This window comes from Cajanus cajan, chromosome 8 (assembly GCF_000230855.2).
Source record: "Cajanus cajan strain Asha chromosome 8, NIPB_CcT2T_4, whole genome shotgun sequence".
NCBI lineage: Eukaryota > Viridiplantae > Streptophyta > Magnoliopsida > Fabales > Fabaceae > Cajanus > Cajanus cajan.
In genome coordinates, this window is record NC_138524.1 from 49,222,710 (window position 1) to 49,244,489 (window position 21,780).

The following is a 21,780-nucleotide window of genomic DNA, read 5'->3' on the forward strand; positions in this document are numbered from 1 at the left end:
TTTTAATGGTATGTCATTTAATTGTTATTTGTGTCCTATAATATACATAAGAGAAAAAATTATGAGTATCTTACTTATTAGCCAAAACAAAATAAGATCAATAATATCGTATAATATTTAAGCGTTCAATCTTATACAATCCACCATTTGATAGACTTACTTTATATAATTACAATCATTGCATATTAATTCAATTGATTAATGGTTTTGATGATTTTCATGATTTCGATCACTGATACCACTTTTCTGTTAAAAAAATTGTTAATTTACGCTTATACATATTTATTTATTTTTAAATTAAAGACCAAATACACTTAATTTAAAAATAAAGACAACTAAAATATTAAAAAGACACAGATAAAAAATAAAAACTAAGAAATTTCCCATTTCTATTGTATTAAGTAAAAACTTAAATAAAAATCAATGTTAACACAGTTTTTTATTTATTTATATTATTATCCAGTTTTTTTTAATGCTTCACACACACACACAAAGAAAAGAAAAATATATTATAAAGATAATATTATTTGAAACATACATTATTTATATAAAATAAAGTATTATAATTAAGACATATGAATATAGAATTATTTTAATGTATATTAATATTCATAATTAGTTATAATATTTTTAAATATTTATTATTAATATTTGTTCACATAAAATCAAAAAAATAATTAAGAAAACATTAAAAAAATATCATTACGAGACACAACTTATTATTATTGCTTTAGTAAAAGGATAATATGATAGTGAAATATTAATTAAAAGGTTAATGAGAGTGACAAAATTTGAAGGACATGTGAGTTGGCGCCAAAATCCAAATCGAAAGCGTGCAGTATCACTAAACAGAGGAATATTTCTGTTTCTGTCAAAAACATTCAAATCATAGGATCTTCCCTAATACTTCCTCTGGTCAAAGTCAACTATTTTCATCACCGCGCGTAACGCTTGCAGTTTTCAAAACTCTGATTTCTTCTTCTTCTTCTTCTTCATCATCACACTCTCTCTCAATTAGGGTTTTCACAATCCACTTTCTCCCCCTTTTCCTCCCAAAAATGGCTTCCTTTTCTCCCTCTGGCACAACATGCGCCTCTCTCCTCCGCCAATTGCAGGTTCTTCACTCGGTTTCGCACTTCAAGTTTTTTTCCCCTAATCTTTCAATTTGTGTTTTTTTTTTTATTTATTAATAATAATTAAAAAAATTCTCATTTTGTTGTTATTGTGCAATTTAGTCATGAATGTGATGTGTTAGATTGTTGAAAGATGGTGTCAAGTGTATGTGGTGTGTTTGGGGATGACATTTGGTTTGTGAATTGTTTTGATAGATGATATGGGATGAGATTGGGGAAAGTGACAGTGATAGGGACAACATGCTTCTTCAACTGGAGCAAGAGTGCCTTGACATTTATCACCGGAGAGTTGAGGAGACGAGGAAGCACAAGGCTGAGTTGTATCAGTGGTTGGCTGAAGCAGAAACTGAAGTTGCAAATATTGTTTCTTCCCTTGAAGAATGTACCGTGCTCCCAAGGGTAGGTTTGGTTTGGTTAGGTTCAAGTACCGTTTTGTTTTGTGCTGTCTATTGGTTTGGTTGCACACTTTTGTAGTGTTGGGAATGAGAATTTCAATGTGCTGGTGTGAGATGCTGTCTTCTGTTGTCTTTTATGTAACAATGTAAGTGAAAATGAAATTTTGGCAGATGCTGAACATCAACTACGCAGCTTTCCCTCGTTGGGATAGAAACACTAGGCAGTCTTAACTCTTAATAATGACTGTATAAGAAGCGTTAATGTGCCTCTTTGTACTTTAATTTGTGAAAGTGAATTCTACAAATGTATTATATTTTTATAACATGGTATTTTATGCGATTTTTAACAGTGTTTACTGTTTAGTGTAGACATTATGATATTCTATAATTGATTTTTTCTTTCTCATTTTTGAATTATTTACTACAGTTCCTGCATGATGTTTCCAAGATCTTGTGTTTGTCCCTCAGCAAGATACCTATTCGACTAATTTGATTCTGCATTTGATAGGGGAAGGGAACTCTGAAGCAGCAAATAGCTACCATTAGACCTGTCCTAGAGGACTTGAGGTCAAAGAAAGATGATAGAGTCATTGAGTTTTCAGAGATAAAGTCCCAAATTACTCAGATATGTACTGAAATAGCTGGCTGTGGATCGTACAAAAGTGTCACAGATTCAGATGGTAATGAAAGTGATCTGACAACAAAAAAACTAGGGGAACTCAAGTCGCATCTCCAGGAGCTTCAGAATGAAAAGGTTCCACTAATTCAAAAAATAGTCATATATAACATTGATAGCTCCAGATATTTTACCCACTATTCGCTTACTGCTTTCTTTTTTTTCTCCCACCAGATCTTGCGCCAGCAGAAAGTGAAGAATCATATCAGTACTATTAGTGAGTTTACAGGAGTAATGTCAATTGATTTTTGGAAGACATTAAATGAAATTCACCCAAGTTTGGGTGATTCATCAAAAGGTACGCTACAGAGCATCAGCAATGATACTCTTGCCAGATTAACTGGGGTCATTCATTCATTAAAGCGGGAGAAGCAACAAAGGCTACAAAAGGTGAATTGTTCTGATCTAGATGAAATAGTGGAAATGCAAATGAATTTGTACTTGTCTGTGCATCACTGCATGTGTATATATGTGCCTTACTGTTGTAAATAATTTAGATGTAGGTGTGTGTATCATCTAATCTCTGTTTGATATACAGCAAATGATCACTCTTGAAGTTGTATCAGTAGTTGCTGTTTAATTTCAAATGGTTATTGGCATTTTAATTAGCTTCTAGGCTTCTTGCATTGAAACATTTTTCATAGGAAATATTTTTCCAGCTGCAGCCTGAAAGTTGCTTGTCAATGTTTTGCCGGGACTATCTTATTGATTGAATAAAACTTTACAACACTTACCTCTAAATCATGAGTAGTTAACTGTGTTCTAAATTGTAGTTGCATGTGTTAGCAATTGAAGCCCGAATTCTTCTTCTATACTGAACGTGATGAGTGATACCCATGTTAACTTTGAATTCAGATGAAATTATGGATTTGTGTGGGAAGACTAATGTTTATTAGTCTCCTATGAGTGTGTTTTATCTCAGCTTGGGATACAAGTGACTACCAATTATCAATCTTTGCTAGTTAATTGGGGAGGTTTCTAGTCTATGTTTTAGGTTGTTATATGGTATGGTCTGTTGTTTTGGTATGTAAAATTCTACATGTAATTTCAAATCTTAAAGCACAAGTTTTATTTGCAGTTGCACATGCTATAAATTAACAAACTACACGGGTTCAGAAATCCATTCCTGCTGGTTGTGCTCTTTCCAAGATAAAAATGTATCTGTTAAGATAATTCTATAAGATATAGTTTAGATATACTAGTTTATCCTCTCCTAATTTTTAGTTTAGTTTCCTTAGTCAGTTTTATCTAAATCCCTAAACTTTAGGGATTGATTATGTTTTATGCCTATTTATTTTATTGTACCCATCAATTCAATAACATGAAAATCATTCAGATTCAAGTTGGTACCAGAGCATTCTGGTCCTGGTTTGGAAACCCTAACCCAGCCGCCACCAAGGCATCTAGGGTTTTTTCGAATTTTGTCAGCGGTCGTCAAAGTTGACGCCGCCTGAGTGTTCAGAGGTCGCCGATCGGCCTTTCCGTCGCGAGCCGCCTCCAGACCGATGTCTCACGCGCTCTCACGCGCGGTTTTTTGTCAAAAAAGCTCGCCGACGTGTGGGGTTCACGTGCCTCCCTCCAGGCCTCCGTTTGCGATGCCGTTTGCACCGTTGGACTCGCCAGCCCTCCCTTTTCTTGTTTTGACCCTTTTCAGGTTGTGGGTCACACTGTAGGTGGTCGTTTGGTTGCTGCTTGGAATTTCGTGGTTGTTTGGTTGCTACCACGGAATTTTGAAACTGTTTGGTTGCTGTCTCGGAGGTCTTTCGGGATTATTTGGTTGCTGTTCTTCTCCTTTTTCTCTTCATGGCAGAGATTTCCAAGAATGACACACCTTCTGCTTTTGTCTCTAGTTCAACTGACCGTGGAAGTCGAGGGCGTGGTTGAGGTCGTGGTCGTGGTCGTGGTAAAGGGGGTAGAGGAAACCTCCATTGTACCTACTTCCAAAGAGATGGACATACACGAGACATGTGTTATTCCTTGCATGGCTTTCTGAGCAAGACATCTAAAGTGGCTCAATCTCCGACTTCGGCTCTAGAAGTCAAGATTGAACCCAAGAGCAATCATCCAATCACATTATCTGCTGATGATTACAAAGAGTATCTTCAACTGAAGGCGACTAAACAGGCCCCTTCCTCTATCGCTGTTGCTCATACTGGTAATTCTACAGTCTGTCTCTCTCATTCTACGTCTATTGGACCTTGGGTTTTGGACTCCGGTGCTTTTGATCACCTAATTGGTAATGTCTCCCTTTTCCGTAACCTATCATCACCTAAAACTCCACATCATATCACTCTTGCAGATGGGTCAAAAGTCCAAGCCACTGGTATTGGTCAAATATCACCTCTTCCATCACTACCATTAAAATCTGTTTTACTAGTTCCTGGATGTCCCTTTAATTTGATTTCTATAAGTAAGTTGACTCGGTCACTAAACTGTGTCATAACCTTCACTTCTGATTCTTTCTTGATATAGGACCGGAGTACGGGACAGACGATTGGAGCCGGATCTAAATCACATGGTCTCTACTACCTTCAGCCTTCTACCTCTACCATATGTGCATCTATTGAGTCTCCTGGTTTAATCCACCATCGCCTGGGTCATCCAAGCTTGAATAAATTAAAGAAAATGGTACCTCATCTCTCACGGTTAGAGTCTTTAGAGTGTGAGTCGTGTCAATTAGGAAAGCATGTTAGAGCTTCTTTTCCTAATAGTGTTAATAGTCGAGCTATGTCTCTTTTTGATGTTATTCATTCTGATGTTTGGGGTCCTAGTCGTGTTCCTTCTCTTTTGGGGCATAGGTATTATATCACCTTTATTGATGATTTTTCTAGATGTACTTGGATATTTTTAATGAAAAATCGTTCTGAGTTATTCAATATTTTTCTAAGTTTCTATTCGGAGATCAAAACTCAATTTGGCAAAGTAATTCGAATTTTATGAAGCGATAATGCTAAAGAATATTTTTCAGATTGCTTCAAATCATTTATGGCTTCTCATGGCATTCTACATCAATCTAGTTGCCCTCATACACCTCAACAAAATGGTGTAGCTGAGTGAAAACATAGACATATTGTAGACACTGCTTGTACTCTTTTATTGAATGCCAATGCACCCCCAAAGTTGTGGGGCGATGCTGTCCTCACTGCAGGGTATCTAATAAATCGAATGCCATCGTCTGTCTTGAATGATCAAGTACCTCATTCCCTATTATACCTATTGGATCCCCTTTACCCTGTTCATCCTCGTGTCTTTGGTTGTACTTGTTTTGTTCATGATCTTTTCTCAGGACGTGATAAGTTGTCTGCTCGGGCCATCAAATGTGTGTTCTTAGGATACTCCCGTGTCCAAAAGGGGTACCGTTGTAACTCTCTTGCTACGCATTGATTTTACACTAGTGCAAATGTCACTTTCTTTGAAGATACACCATATTTTATTGCCACAAATGTCTCTCCAGTTGACTCAGATCTCCTCTCTCAGGTATTGCCTATTCCTCATTTTGATTATAGTGTGCGTCCTACCACACCTGCTACTTTAGAGGCACTAGATCCTCCCACGCTACCAGGGTCTGACCATCCTCTACACCGATTTGGGATAACCTATGAGCGTCGATCACATACTGTTGTTCCTCCCAATGATTCTACAATTGAGCCATGTGATTCTACTCTTGCTTTAGTCTCCTCACCTACTCCGGCCTCACTTACCTCAGTTGACTTGCCCATTGCTCTTCGTAAAGGTAGTCGTTCTACTTGTAATCCTCATCCTATTTATAACTTTCTTTCATATCACCGTTTGTCTCCTAGCTGTTATGCTTTTATCTCTGCTATTTCCTCTATTACCATTCCCAAGACAGTACAGGAGGCCTTAACCCATCCAGGATGGCGACAAGCAATGATTGATGAGATGACAACTTTAGACTCCAACCACACTTGGGTAGTTGTCTCACCTCTGCCTGGAAAATTTGTTGTTGGTTGTCGGTGGGTATTTAATGTTAAAGTGGGCCCTGATGAACAAGTGGATAGATTGAAATCTCGTCTTGAGGTTAAAGGATACACGCAAGTATATGGTTTGGATTATAGCGACACTTTCTCTCCAGTTGCGAAGATGGCCTCAGTTCGTCTATTCCTAGCCATGGCTGCTATGAGGCATTGGCTTTTGTTTCAATTAGACATCAAAAATTCCTTCTTACATGGTGATTTGGAGGAGGAGATTTATATGGATCAACCTCCTGGGTTTGTTGCTCAAGGGGGGTCTGGTCTTGTATGTAAATTACAAAAGTCCTTGTATGGCCTCAAACAATCACCTCGTGCTTGGTTTGGTCAGTTTAGCAAAGTTATACAGGAATTTGGAATGATCCGCTGCGAGGCAGACCACTCTGTCTTCTTTAGACGCTCATCGACACATAGATTTATCTATCTTGTTGTTTATGTAGATGATATCGTCATTACAGATGATGATCAGGAGGGCATCAAGGCTCTGAAGCAACATTTATTTAAACACTTTCAAACTAAGGATTTAGGTCCCCTACGTTATTTCCTTGGGATTGAGGTCGCTCAATCAAAGTCCGGTATTGTTATTTCTCAGAGAAAATATGCCCTTGATATTCTAGAAGAGACCGGACTTACAGATTGTAAGCCAGTTGACACTCCCGTGGATCCTAATGTGAAGCTTATGCCTAATCAAGGGGAGCCTTATCCTGACCCAGGGAGATATCGGAGATTAGTGGGAAAATTGAATTATAACACCACGACCAGACCTAATATATCTTTTCCTGTCAGTGTTGTAAGTCAGTTTCTTAACTCTCCCTGTGAGAGTCATTGGCTTGCAGTTGTTCGAATCCTTAGATACATCAAAAGATCACTAGGAAAAGGACTTGTTTACAATGATAGAAGACATACAAACATTGTTGGATATTCAGATGCAGATTGGGCAGGTGATGCAAGTGATAGACGGTCAACATCAGGCTATTGTGTCTTCTTGGGTGGTAATCTTGTCTCATGGAAGAGTAAAAAGCAAAGTGTTGTTGCATGATCAAGTACAGAAGCAGAATACCGTGCTATGGCTCACACCACATGTGAGCTCGTGGCTAAAATTCTTAATTCAAGAGTTGCAGTTTTGCAAGGTTGGTCATATGAAACTAGTTTGTGATAACCAGTCAGCTTTATACCTCTCCTCTAATGCAGTTTTTCATGAGAGAACAAAGCATATAGAGGTTGACTGCCATTTCATCAGAGAAAAGATCCTCTCCAGTATCATCAAGACCTCCTCAGTTTGCTCCAAGGATCAACTTGCAAATATCTTTACTAAATCTTTACGAGGTCCTAGGATAACATATATATGTAACAAGCTAGATGCATATGATATATAGGCTCCAGCCTGAGGGGGAGTGTTAAGATAATTCTATAAGATATAGTTTAGATATACTAGTTTATCCTCTCTTAATTTCTAGTTTAGTTTCCTTAGTCAGTTTTATCTAAATCCCTAAACTTTAGGGATTGATTATGTTTTATGCCTATTTATTTTATTGTACCCATCAATTCAATAACATGAAAATCATTCAGATTCAAGTGTATCTAATGCCAGAGATAAATAATAAATTCACTACTGTCGGAGTCTAAGTGATTTTATTTATAATATTTGTGAACTTACATCATATGATCAAGTATCCAGCTTCATGATAAGGAATGTTGTTCTCACTGCTTGCTAGAGCTTCTTTTCTAACTAATTCTAAGAATTACAAGAACCAATTCTAGTTTTCTGTTATGAAAAGTTTTAGACCAATAAATGAAACAAAATTGTGGAAGGGATTTTGTATAAGTAACTGGGTTTTCCTTTTTTTTTTTCCCTATGGCTAGAAGATGTATCATATGGTTGGAAGGTATTACTGTTTTAACCCATATGAACATATAAAAATGAATGTTCCTAATTTTTTTTATTGGCTGAGCACTTTATTTCCGACAGGTTTTTAAAGATTCATTCATCTTATTTTACTTTCTTGTAGATACAAGAGCTTGCCAAATTTATGGTAGAGCTATGGGATCTTATGGAGACACCAATTGAAGAGCAAAAGGCCTTTAGCCATGTTATTAGATTAATTTCAGCATCAGTTGATGAAGTGTCAACACAAGGATGCCTTTCTGCAGATGTCATTGAGAAGGTGAAACTTGTGTTGACTCGAACATACCCATGCAGTGGCTCACTTCAAGATTTGAGTTCTAGTTGCTTGATTATTTATATTTTTGCAGGTCGAGGTTGAAGTTCAGCGCTTAAATGTTGTGAAAGCCAGTAAGATGAAGGATTTAGTGTTTAAGAGGCAGAATGAGCTTGAAGAAATTTACAGAGGAGTTCACATGGATGTAGATAGTGAAGCTGCTAGACAGATTTTGACTAGCCTCATTGAATCTGGTATATTATTATTGAAATTTTTCTCTTTTTCCAAAATTATTTATGAAGGCTTACACAGTCCTTTATTTTTTTAGTCTTTCCTCTTAAATACTTTTTAGAATTATTGTTATAAATGTGTCCATAATGTCTGTTCCGAGCTTTTATTTTTCCTTGACCACTAGCTTTTATGGCTTTGTAGGTAATATTGATCTGTCTAATTTGCTTCATAGCATGGATGATCAAATCAGAAAAGCCAAAGAGCAAGCTCTAAGCAGAAGAGATATCTTAGATAGGGTAGAGAAATGGAAATTTGCAGCTGAGGAGGAAAAGTGGTTAGATGAATATGAAAGGGTATATAACTTTTTTTTTAAAAAGCTTATTATTAATAAATAAGTCACAACTTAATCGGCTTAAAATTTATTACTATGTATGGAGATCGATATATGGTATTTAATATATTCAAATACTTTCATTAATAATGTTTTTAATCAATATCTATAGCTTAGTGTTGCCAACTAAATGTCACTTTATAAAGGGAGAAGCAAATCTAATGTCTGTCATGTGCACGTTGGTCATTATATTTTAATTGTTACATGGTGAGTCGATTGAGTTTCTTTGTTTTTTTTAAAATATATGCAACTGTTCATGAGTCCTCACTTAATGACTTAAGCGTTTTGGTCATCTTTGACATAGTATCAACACCAAGATTCAAGGGTTTGATCCTTGAAAGTTGCCTCCCCCATTTTTCTAAATGGAAGTTAAATTTCAAAACATGGCAGGATGGGCCTTAGCATTATACATGCTTCAAACCCCAAAAGTTCTTGTGTGGTTTAGCAGGGGACCTAAAATCATTGATGAGAGTTAATAGGAGGGTACAACGGAAGCTATTAGGAGAGTTAATCATTGACAATTTACATGTAATATATGCACGTGGATGGTATAACACCATATTGGTTCTATAAGGAATTTGTAGATTTTGAACTGTTCATAGCTGACTTTGCTTGGTTATGTTGATTGTGTAGTGTAGATATGGTAGTGGTATCTCCCATTCTATATGGCGCTTGGATCTCTAAAAGAAATTTTGGATTTTAAGCATTCTCTACTTCGCTCATTTTGCATTATCTGGAAAATAAAATATTTACTTATTACAGACAGCAATTCTAAGCTATCTACGACGGAGATTAATGTCATTTGATTATTTTGACTTTGATATCTGTGGTTAATGCAGCAGTTACAAATGTTTTATATTCCATTGATTGATAAAAGATGCGTTAAATGTGTTATATTGTCTGCATTATTTTTAGATTTATTTAGACAAACATACATGGAAGATAGGCCACTTGCAATTTCGCATCATGTTGAAATTATAGGATTTTAGGCATTGAGGGAGGAAATTCAGAGTACATAGACAGCATATTCCCAAGTGTTGTAATGTGTTACAAAATGCTAACCTAGCAGTTTTATTTATATACCAACACTAGACTCCTAATCCTAATTAATTAAAAGATAAAACCCTAAGAATAAGATAACGATCCTAAAAGGATAAAATCCCTAAAAAATTAGGTAACACAATTGTCCCTAAAATAATATGTATTATTATCCTAATCTATTGTGCACCATTCTGTACCGTGATATTTTGTAAATATTCTTATATCATTTCATATCCTCTTTTCAGGATGAAAATCGATATAGTGCAGTAAGAGGAGCACACAAAAATTTGAAGCGCGCTGAGAAAGCACGGATTCTTGTCAGCAAGATACCATGTAAGTAGTCATATGTTTTTATTTTAATTTATTTTGTATTCATATGAGTTCAGGAAGATCTACAATTTGGATTCTTGTGGTAATTAGAACCTGCTTATATTCGAAGAGTTGAGTCTGAAAACCTTTATGATATTAGTAGTTTTAAAATGATATTAAATATTTAAATACTAAGCAACGCAAGATTGTAGACCAGTGCATGATGTCGACAAGCTTGAATGAATAATATTGCTCAATATTTATAGCAGTTCCATGGATCATTGAGAGTATTAGTGAATGTATTTCGATTTTGTGTTGACCTTTTTGTCTTATTTTATTAAGTGAAAGAAGTCACCAAAATCCAATTATATCCATTCTGACCAACTATTTGAGAGTGTGCACTTGAAATGCAATGCTCTTTGATGGCATATCAAAATGTAGCAAGCAAAACAGAAGCTAAAATTCACAGGTAGACACAATAGCTTTTTGTTTCAGGTTTTTTTCCATGAAAAATCGCTTCTATTTTTAGAAAAAACACTTTCATGTTTTATCAGTGTGTTTTCGATAAGAATCAGAAGCTGAATTATTTTTAATTTTGTGAAGCTACTTTGATTAACTTGAGGAAAAAAGCTATAATTATGGCTTCGTTTTCCAAATTAAAAATTCTTTTTTATAATTGTAACCGAACAAAAAATATCTTCTACTTTACATAATATTTTTAAATGATATGACTTGCTAATTACAAATTTCTAAGATTCACTATTTCTAAAAGTTTAAATAAAAATCAAATGATTGAGAAACTGATACAGCCCAATTAGTAAGGCAAGATAGCAGATTCAAGGTGTGGAGAGTCTATACTAGGAGGAATAAGATTTAACAGTTTATTATCTATTTGTTATCTATTTAGGAAGTTGATAATTATCTGTTTTATCTTTTTAAATTAAAGTAAGGATTATCTAGGAAGTTAATAATAAATAAAATTATCTAGAAATATAAAAAAGAGGTTAGGAGAAGTTTGGGGGAAAACAGAGAGAGAAAAGTTATTCTTTAAGAAATTGTTCGGAGCCTACACTCTGGAAAAAAGAGAAAGCAGATCACTAGTAATTCTTTTTTATTTAATAAAGTATTCTTATATTTCTAGGGTCCTTTGGTTCGACCTGTCGGATTCCTCAACATGGTCTCTAAGGTCAATGGATTGGAATCCAAAGTCACAACTTTAGACGCTCAACTTCAGGAATTACAATCCTCGGTTGCTGATCCCCAGCAATCTGTCATCAAGGAAGCACATGCGAATGAGACTCGTGAAAATGCTGAGTTTCGATCCATGATCACTCAGTGGTTAAAACGGAATGGAGATAATCAGTCTGATGATCTTCATCACAGTCCCACAAGGCTAATAACCCTCCTAAAATTCCTCCTCCCCCCTTAGTCCTCTCTGATGACTATCGGCTCGTAACGAGAAAGGTTGAATTGCCTTCCTTTGATGGTACGGACCCACGCTGTTGGATCGTTCGGGCAGAAATGTATTTTCGTGTGTATGGTACCCCACCAGAAACAAAAATTCCTCTTGCCCAATTGTCAACGGAAGGGCATGTCATCCATTGGTTTTTCTTGTTATGGGAGGGTGACCCAGGGCTTTCGTGGGAAAAGTTAAAGGAGGCGTTGCTCGATCGCTTCGGAGACATAAATACCCGAAATCCTTATGAACAACTGGCTGCACTTACACAGGAGCATTCTGTGGCAGAATTTATTGAAGAATATGAGTTTTGTCCTCCCAAGTCCCTTGCCTACTTGCACCACAAGCCATCGGATATTTTATGCATGGGTTAAAGCCTGAAATTAGACGTTGGATGCATATTCACCAACCAGAAACAACTAATAGGGCTATCTCTCTAGCTCGAGATGTAGAGTGTGCAATATACGAGGAGTTTGATAGCAAGGGCCAAATTTCTAATCGAAAATCTATGGTCAACAATGGATCAAATTTGCATAAATTTGGTGTTGTATTTTCAAATAAAAAAAGTGCCCTTTATCAGCAAGATAACTCCCAGAATGGGAAAAATGACTCCAAGTCACATGGATCTGGGTTTGTTACTAGCTGCCCTGGAGATACAAAGAGTAGAGGGATCCGCCACTTATCTACCCAAGAATTGTTTGATAGAAAGAAAAAGGGGCTGGGATTTAGGTGTGGTCAACAATACCATCCTATGCATCAATGCCCAGAAAAACAGGTCATACTCAAATTGCTTGCAGAGGACGAGATTTTCAACGAAGAGGGTGAGATCGAATCTGCTAAAGGTGACAATGACGACACTCTTGGGGAAGTGAAATGCACTGCTATGAGCTTATTCCATTCCACTAAAGAAGTAGTTTCTAGTCCTAAAGTCATGAAATTAAAGGGACAATTGAATGAATTACCAATTTTAATTTTAGTGGATAGCGGTGCTAGCCATAATTTTGTATCAAGACGTGTTGTGAAGGCTTTGAATCTGCCTGTGCAAGATGCCTCAAGTGTAGCCATACGGCTGGGTGATGGTCATCGTGTATTGACAAAGGGAACTTGCAACTTGAAGGTTGATTTAGGCCCAATGGAAGCATTTGTGACTGCCTATGTTTTTGAAATAGGTGGCTTAGATTTAATCTTGGGGATTAAATGGTTGGAAACATTAGGATTGGTGCAAACAGATTGGGGGCAAATGACAATGACTTTCTACAACAAGAGTGAGTTGATCACCTTGTGTGGCATTAAATCGGAGGTGGTAACATCCACTTCTTCCTTGCATAACTTAATTGCTAGCAAGGGTTGTCCTTTGACAGGTTATTTTGGAATATACAGGTTCAAGATCAAGAGGTAGTCCAATATGGAGATTTACCGCAAGAACAACATGAGAAGATCCAACAATTAATAGTTCAATTTCCAATTGTATTCACTGAAGCTCAAGGCTTACCACCACATAGAGACAATGATCATGCAATTGTTCTTCAAACAGGAAAGGGACCTAGGAAAGGGACCTATAAGCGCCAGGCCCTATAGGTACCCTCATCACCATAAGGATGAAATTGAACGATAGGCTTTAGAGCTACTGCAGAAAGGGTTAATTCGGGCCAATAATAGTTCTTTCTCTACCCCAATCATCTTGGTAAAGAAAAAGGGCAACTTGTGGAGGGTGTGTGTGGATTACAGGGCTCTAAATAATGTTACAATTCCAGAAAAATATCTTATTCCAATGGTGGAGGAACTCCTTGATGAGTTTCATGGAGCTTGGGTATTCTCTAAACTTGACCTCAAATCAGGTTTTAACCAAATTAGAGTAAAGGATGAAGATATCCATAAAACGGCTTTTTGAACTCATAATGGCCACTGAGTACTTGGTCATGCCATTTGGATTAATGAATGCTCCTGCCACATTTCAGTCCACGATGAATGATGTGTTTAGATCTTATTTACGCAAATTTGTTTTTTTGTTTTTTTTGATGATATTTTGGTCTACGGTCCAAATTGGGAAACACATCTATTGCATTTGGCTGAGGTGTTATAGTTGCTGAAAATTAATAGACTTGTGGTAAATAAAAAGAAGTGCAGTTTTGGTAGGAAATCAATAGATTATTTAGGTCCCCAAATCTTAGGGGAAGGGGTGTCCATGGATCCAGAAAAAATTGTCGGTGTGCTACATTGGCCTACTCCAAAGAATGTGAAGGGAGTGAGAGGTTTTTTGGGTCTCACCGGGTATTATCGAAAGTTCATCAAAGATTATGGTAAGATAGCAAAACCCTTGATCGAGTTGACCAAAAAAAGACAACTTCCATTGGGGTTGTTGAGAGAAATGGTAAATGGAGAGAACATATTCCTTGTGTATTGCAAAGCAAAAAGATTGTTTATATACAAAGTAGTGGCCCTAGGCTCATAAGATAAAACTATGTCTAACACTCCCCCTCAAGTTGGTGTACATAGATCATATGCACCAAGCTTGTTACAAATATAATCAATCCTAGGACTCTGTAATGATTTGGTGAAGACATCTGCCAACTGATTAGTAGAGTTAACAAACTGAGTAGTAATGTCACCAGATAAAATCTTCTCACGAATGAAGTGACAATCTATTTCAATGTGTTTGGTCCTCTCGTGAAATACTGGATTTGAGGCAATATGAAGGGCAGCTTGATTATCACATATGAGAGTCATCTGTGTAACTTCGCCAAATCTCAGTTCTTTAAGCAACTGTTTAAGCCAAATAAGCTCACACATAGCAGAGGCCATAGCACGATATTTTGCTTCTGCACTAGATCTTGCCACTACATTCTGCTTCTTATTTTTCCAGGAAATCAAGTTATCACCAATAAAGACACAATAACCTGATGTGGATCTCTTGTCAGAGGGAGAGCCTGCCCAATCTGCATCTGAGTACCCCACAACTTGGGTATGATTGTTGTATAGATACTCTGGAGATTTTGACACACCATAGAGACGTTGAGTATCATTGGTGTACAAAAATCGTGCCTGTTCCCATACATCAACACATGTCTCATGAGCACAAAAAATTTGCTTGAGGGAGGGATGAATGGTCGATTTAAGGACACTACAAATTTGAGCATCAATTTTCGACCAATGAGGACGATCTTTCTCATCAACGGAAGCAGTTCACTGTGTAAGGTGAGAAACATAATCCTGTCCCTTAAGCCACAGCTTGATATTGGAAGCCCGAGTGTCATAATTGGTTCCATCTAACTTGTCAATGGAAAGAGGGACATTGACATAGTTAGTAAAAATAGAGGAGTCAGGTCGGACATCAGCAGGAGAAGCCATATATGGTGGAAGAGGAGAGAGAAACAGCAACAGGAGAGAGAAAAAGGAATGAGAAGGAAGGGACCCGTGACAAACCAAGTCCGATCACGAAACAAATTACAGATCGGCGTAGAGGACGTTGGGACGAGTCCGGCACCGATAGGGAGGAGAGAGTAACGCGCGAGAACGGGATCGGCGCGTGTGGACGCGTGCGACCTCCGTTCGCGGCGCGGCTGGTGGCGTTGGGGTTGCCAGAGCAAGGCGACCTGGGTGGGTGGGTCGCTGGCCAGAAAGCAGACGACGGCAACGGTGGATGACGGTGACAGCGATGAAAAATGCCGGAAAAGTAGAGAAAAATAGCCAGAAAGAAGCACGGCGAGGTGGGTAGCCGGAAAATGGAATGAGACACATTTTCCAGGCACTGATGAACAATGGTCCACCTAGAGGTCAAGGATTAGATTATGATACCATGTTGAGAGAAATGGTAAATGCAATGAACATTTCCTTGTGTCTTGCAAAATAAAAGATATGTTTATATACAAAGTAATGGGCCTAAGCCCAAGTGGTCAAACTATATCTAACAAGTATAAATAGGGAATCCTCTACAAAGGTAGATTGGTAATACCAGCAAAATCTCCTAAGATTCCCCAGCTGAATTCCATGCTACACCACATGGAGGACATTCGGGGTTTCTGTGAACATACCGAAGGTTGGCAGCAAATCTATATTCGGTAGGTATGAAGAAGCATGTCCAAGACTATGTCTAGTCTTATGATGTTTGTCAACGATAGAAATATGCAGCTCTCTCTAGGGGTTTTCTTGCAACCACTAGACATCCCTAATCAAATATGGGAGGACCTCTACATGGACTTCATCACAAGTCTTCCCAAGTCTAGAGGATTTGAAGCCATTCTTGTCGTGGTTGATCGATTAGCAAAGTACGCTCATTTTCTTCCTTTGAAACACCCTTATACAGCTAAGGGAATTGCAGAATGTTTTGCAAGAAAAATTGTTAGACTACATGGAATCTGTAATTCTATTGTTAGTGATTGAGACCCCCTATTTATTAGCAATTTTTGGCGAGAACTCTTTCGACTTCAAGGTACAACCCTTAGAATGAGCTCTACATATCACCCTGAGACCGATGGTTAAACAAAAGTTGTTAATCGTTGCCTAAAGACATACTTAAGATGTTTTATTTTAGAGCAACCAAGGGCCTGGTCTCAATTGGTATCTTGGGTAGAATTGTGGTACAACACCGCCTTTCATATTTCCACAAAATCTACTCCCTTTGAAGTGGTGTATGGTAGAAACCCTCCTAGCCTGACTCGTTACCTTCCAAGAGAAACCAGAGTTGAGGCAGTAGCAAGGGAGTTGGTAGATAGGGATGAGATTCTAAGACAACTAAAATATTACTTGCATCGTGCACAACAAAAAATGAAAAAATATGTTGACCAAAAGCGAAGAAATTTGTCCTTCGAAACAGGTGAGTGGGTATTTTTGAAATTAAGGCCTCACCGTCAGCAATTAGTAGTCAAGAGAGTAAATCAGAAGCTTGCTACCCGCTTTTGTGGCCCTTTCCAAGTTCTAGAACGTTGTGGACTAGTTGCATATAAGCTAAAGTTGCCTCCTTCCTCTAGGGTACACCCTATCCTCCACTTATCCCAATAAAAGAAGGAAATTGACAATTATTCTGTAGAGCCAGACCTTCCACAAGGGCTAGAATTGGAGATACCAGAGTTTGTAGAACCAGAGAGCATCATTGCTGCAAGAAAGTCATCCAAACAAGGTGAGACAAACTCACCAACTTCTTGTGAAATGGAAGAACAAGCCTATGGAGGATGCTACATGGGAAGACGAGTTTGTCATACTTAGTCAATTTCCTTCCTTCAGCCTTGAGGACAAGGCTGCTTTCATAGGAGAGGGCAATGATAGAGCCCAATTAGTAAGGCAAGATAGCAGGCCCAAGGTGTGGAGAGTCTACACTAGGAGGAATAAGATTTAATAGTTTATTATCTGTTTGTTATCTATTTAGGAAGTTGATAATTATTTTTGTTTTATCTTTTTAAATTAAAGTAAGGATTATCTAGGAAGTTAATAATAGATAAGATTATCTAGGAAGTTTGCTAGGAGGTATATAAAAAAGGGGTTAGGGGCAGTCTCGGGGAAAACAAAGAGAGAAAAGTTATTCTTTAAGAAATTGTTAGGAGCCTATGTTCTGGGAAAAAGAGAAAGGTGATCACTACCTGTAATTCTTTTTTATTCAATAAAGTATTCTTATATTTCTAGGGTCCTAACAGAAACTTTGATCTATTTGAAAAATCATAACCTGATAAGGCCACAAAGGTTGGTTTGTAGGTAGTGAATCTGCATCCCTTAAGCTGCTATAATTTGCTAATTATAAATTTCTAATCCATGAATAACTGCTTAGGGTTTAGCCGCCTTAATTGCAGTCACCCTTAACCCACCTTAGTTGTGACCTTTTTGGGAATTGCCTTAATTAATTGCAGCCTCATGGGTGGAGGTTAGTCTCGCATCGACTATAGAGAACACTTAAATAGAGCTTAAAAAGTTTGAGCATTTCTATCTTTCTATGTCAGTTTTATGAGGTTAAGTTAGATTTTAAGTTCGAATTCTAATATAGTATTAGAGTTTATTTTAGATTTATTGTTGGACCACCTACATTTTTTCCATGCTCTAGGCTGATAGCCATAGCCCTGGGTGTAAGGGAGAGTGTCTGGAAAGATGCCTTAATTAAGATCATTCCTAGTCTCGCCTTAGTTGTGGTCTCTTTGTGGTTTACCTTAATTTTTACCTTGATGGGTGGTGGTTAGTCCTACATCGATAAAACTTAAATACAAGTTATAAAGCTTGGACAATCCTCACTTACAAGTTAGTCTTATGGTGTTGAGTTAGGCACTAAGCTCAAATTTTAAGAATAGCTAACACAAAGCTACATATAGGTATTTCAGGTTAGATTCTGTATAATTTTAAAGACATAATAGGACTATTTAATTTTGGAATACGTGTATCTAGTAATGAATGAGGTAAAATAACTAAGATATTGTTATCATATTATAACTAAATCGTATTATTGTTCGATGTTTCTACAAACTGTTTTCCTGTGCAATGTTTGATATTCATTTGAAGCTTTGCTGTTTGAAACTTAGCCATAGTTATCTTATATGAAAGAATCAGCACCAAAGTGACTATTTAGTTCTTTTTTATCCCCTATATATATAATTGTTTAATTTGGAACAAAACTGAAAGTCCAGTTAATAAATGAAAACCTTAGTTTTAAGTATACAAGCCTGCTGATTAGTGTAATTAGGTGATTAATCTTGTTTCCAGCAGTTTGAATATTATCGATAAAGGATTGACAAAAAGGTTCAACTGAGAAAAGTTTATATATAAAGCATAGGCACCAAGGATATCTAGGATTCTAGGTTGTTGCTCGTAAAATTCTTCCAGCTAATGTTCTCATTGGTTTAACTTTCTGGGTAGCTATGGTGGAGAATCTGACTGCAAAAATAAAAGCCTGGGAAATGGAAAAAGGAATACCCTTCTTATATGAAAAGGTGATGATCATCTCTATTTTATATTTTTTATTGCGATATGTGGAGTGAGTACTCAAGTTTCAACTTCCAACTCAATTGTTTTTCAGGTTCCTTTGTTACATAACTTGGATGAATATATTTTGCAACGGCAACTGAGAGAAGAAGAGAAGCGCAAATCTCGGGTATTCCTAGCTGCCGAAACTTTTCTTCTATTTCTACTCTTAAATCCTTCATCGTTTATGTCAATTGGAAAAAGAAAACTCTTGAATTATTTATTTTTTGACTATTCAAAATGAAAATTGATTTGGATTTCCTGGTATGGGCATGTGTTGTTCCTGTTGATCTTATTTGCTTATTGCGCTAATTGTATTTGAACATTGTCTATAATTATGTGAATTGTCTATATGTTCACGAATCTAGAAATACTCTGTTTCACATGGTTAATAATATTATCGAATAATTTTTTACTGCCAGTTCTTGTTATGGTTATGCTCCTCATTTGCTTAGGTGAAAAATTTTGGTAAGTATTTTTAGCTATGGATAAGCATTAAAATGAGTAAAACGTAAAAAAGTGCAGAATGTTGGGTTTCATCTTTGAAATATAAAGCAGAGCATCTACCATATATCTGTTATGAAGATCTTGGTCTGAACTACTTTTATTTGGAAACTATTCATTGGTATGGAGTATCCACTGATTTTGTCAATGCCTAATCTCTGTCGAAGAATTTGGCTGACCATCTTTAATAGAATCTTTCGTTCCAATCACTTTTAATATTAAGTTTGATTTTTTTTTTTTGTACTGGAAAGTTGGCTGCAATTTTTTGCTTCACCTTGTGAGAATTTTTCCCTTTTGTATTTTTGCATGTTACACAATCATTTACTGATGCAGTGTTGTGCACTTCATGACCAAGTATTCCAGTTTTTATGTACATGACATCAATTTGAATGACAATTGGTTGTTTTCACCAACTTTGAACTTTTTGTTACACAACTGCTTAATCTGATATACTTAACAGGAGCAGAAGCGACTACAGGAACAACATGCTGTAGAGCAAGAGGCACTTTATGGTTCAAGGTCTGCAACCAAAAAGCCTCTAGGTCAGAGCACTAATGCTAACACCAATGTTGGGACACCCATCGGCCGCCGAATGCTTACTCCTTCCGGCCACCATCGAACCTCAGGAGGAAAGGATCGTAGAGAGAGTGGAAGAGTGAATAACATAATTCCAGTGAACTATGTTGCTCTTCCAAAAGATGATTCTGTTCCTAGGGGCAATTAAGGCTTCCCTCAAATTTAACTCTTGTAAATCAGTCAGCTTTGTAAATGCGTTTACTTTACAAGCTCTATGTTTTGAAACATCATATAAAGGATTAGCTCTCAACTAGATGTTCTTAACTTTTTTGATTGATTGATTGTAAATTGGTAAATGACAGATGACTGACCAATTATAGGCTTGATATAAAAAGGTTGTACAATTTATGGGCTAACTAGATTAAAAATATAATAGAACTCATTCCTGCCCTTTCATGCTGTCGTCTATCTTTTGTTGTCATGTGTGGCAGTAGAGAAATCACATGGCACAATATTAACACTTTGCCTGGAAATAATAAGTTAGTTAAAAAGAATGTGGTAGACTTGTCTTGGATTCCTTAATTGACGAAGCACTATAAGTAATAATTAACAATTATGCATATTAAGATGTAACTCTTAAAGAGCATCACTAACATTTAAGGATGGTGAAATATGGTAAATGCATTTGGATGATGGACAGTTAATCTACTTGCTAAGAGTTGCCTTGATAGATGTTGTCATATCCCCTTACAATATAAAGACAGGACATAAGAATAGTTAAATTTTTCTATCTAGAAATTCCTCTTTGATTATAAGTGATATTTTCCACCGTTGAAAAGAGTTGAGAGTGGAGGGAATTTGTATATAATATGTCCTGGAGGGTAAGATTCTGGGTGATAGGAACAAGCTAGTTGGAAAGACAAACAACTATCAGGACCTTTTGAACTGCAAAGATGTTGCTACGATTTGATGTATGTTGATCGAAGTTTATTTGAGAATGTGTCGACTTATACCCATGCTTTAATTATGATGGTAATGACTCAATTTTCACCTTATAGGAATATACCACTTTTTTCAACTTGTTTTTAATAAACTTAATTATTCCATTTGTTTAGATAAAAATTTGGAATAAAAATAGTTTCTTATAATAAGGTTTTGATCCAAAGGAAATTAATTACAAGATATTGTAATTTAATTCCGTTTCATTTTAAATAATTCATAATATGTAATTAGATTATATGTACTAATCTAGTATACTAATGTTAAAAATAAAGAAAATTTGTTTGGACTTTAGAAAAAACCTATAAAGGGTTATACATAATAATTGGGAGGTGTGACATTTAGCAAATTTTTTAGGCTGCCGATTAATTTAGTCCAGGGGGTGTATCTAGTAAGGGAATAAATTGCCAAACCAAACAAAACATATTTTGTAGGCTGACATTTATAGCTATGGATTTTCATCGAATTGGTTTTAGCTTTGATTGTGTCTACACTTCAGTAGTTACCTGTGTTTTTGCTTTACTAATATTTCAATGTTTATATATTCTGCCTTTTCATTAATGATGATATGATAATATACTTCTTATATCCAAGCACATTGCTGTCATAGTGCATAGAGCCGTTAAGCCAAAGAATATTTTTAAAATTATCATTCTATATTTGCCTTGAGATTTTCGGGTTTGGTCTAACAATTTTATTCCTCACGAGTTATAGCTTCTTATAAATCATATTAGTAGGCTTAATTACTTATGAAATATATGTATTGATTCATATGCACAATGGAAAAAGAGATATGAAAAAATTGGGAGAGTGAACACTATGATTGTTATTATACTACTAGAATTTCTTTTATTACATGCGATTTTTTTATACGAATTTTATATTAAAATTCGCAGCAAACATTATTCCTACGAATTTTATCCACAAATAATACATTCGTGGATAATTAGGAAAGCCTCCAACATGTGATACATAATCTTTTAAACTTTAAGATCGTAGATTATAAGCCTAATACTCAACCATACAAATCAATTTGTAAGGTAAG

At 36.3% G+C, this 21,780-nt stretch overlaps 2 protein-coding genes across 2 annotated transcripts; both read left to right on the plus strand.

The window, feature by feature from the left end:
• Nucleotides 1–984: 984 nt before the first annotated feature.
• On the plus strand, nucleotides 985–20,187 carry MAP65-5 (microtubule-associated protein 65-5). Its single transcript, XM_083061903.1, has 11 exons — nucleotides 985–1,115; nucleotides 1,329–1,532; nucleotides 2,037–2,282; nucleotides 2,379–2,594; nucleotides 8,203–8,358; nucleotides 8,447–8,606; nucleotides 8,785–8,936; nucleotides 10,261–10,348; nucleotides 18,612–18,685; nucleotides 18,772–18,846; nucleotides 19,681–20,187. Exons 1-11 carry the CDS (start codon nucleotides 1,059–1,061, stop codon nucleotides 19,942–19,944), a joined length of 1,692 nt encoding a protein of 563 aa, XP_082918029.1. The 5' UTR covers nucleotides 985–1,058; the 3' UTR covers nucleotides 19,945–20,187.
• Nucleotides 12,175–13,358, plus strand: LOC145950728 (uncharacterized). The gene is made up of 2 exons (XM_083062405.1): nucleotides 12,175–13,080; nucleotides 13,161–13,358. The coding sequence occupies exons 1-2, from the start codon at nucleotides 12,175–12,177 to the stop codon at nucleotides 13,356–13,358; spliced, it is 1,104 nt and encodes a 367-aa protein (XP_082918531.1).
• Nucleotides 20,188–21,780: the final 1,593 nt, after the last annotated feature.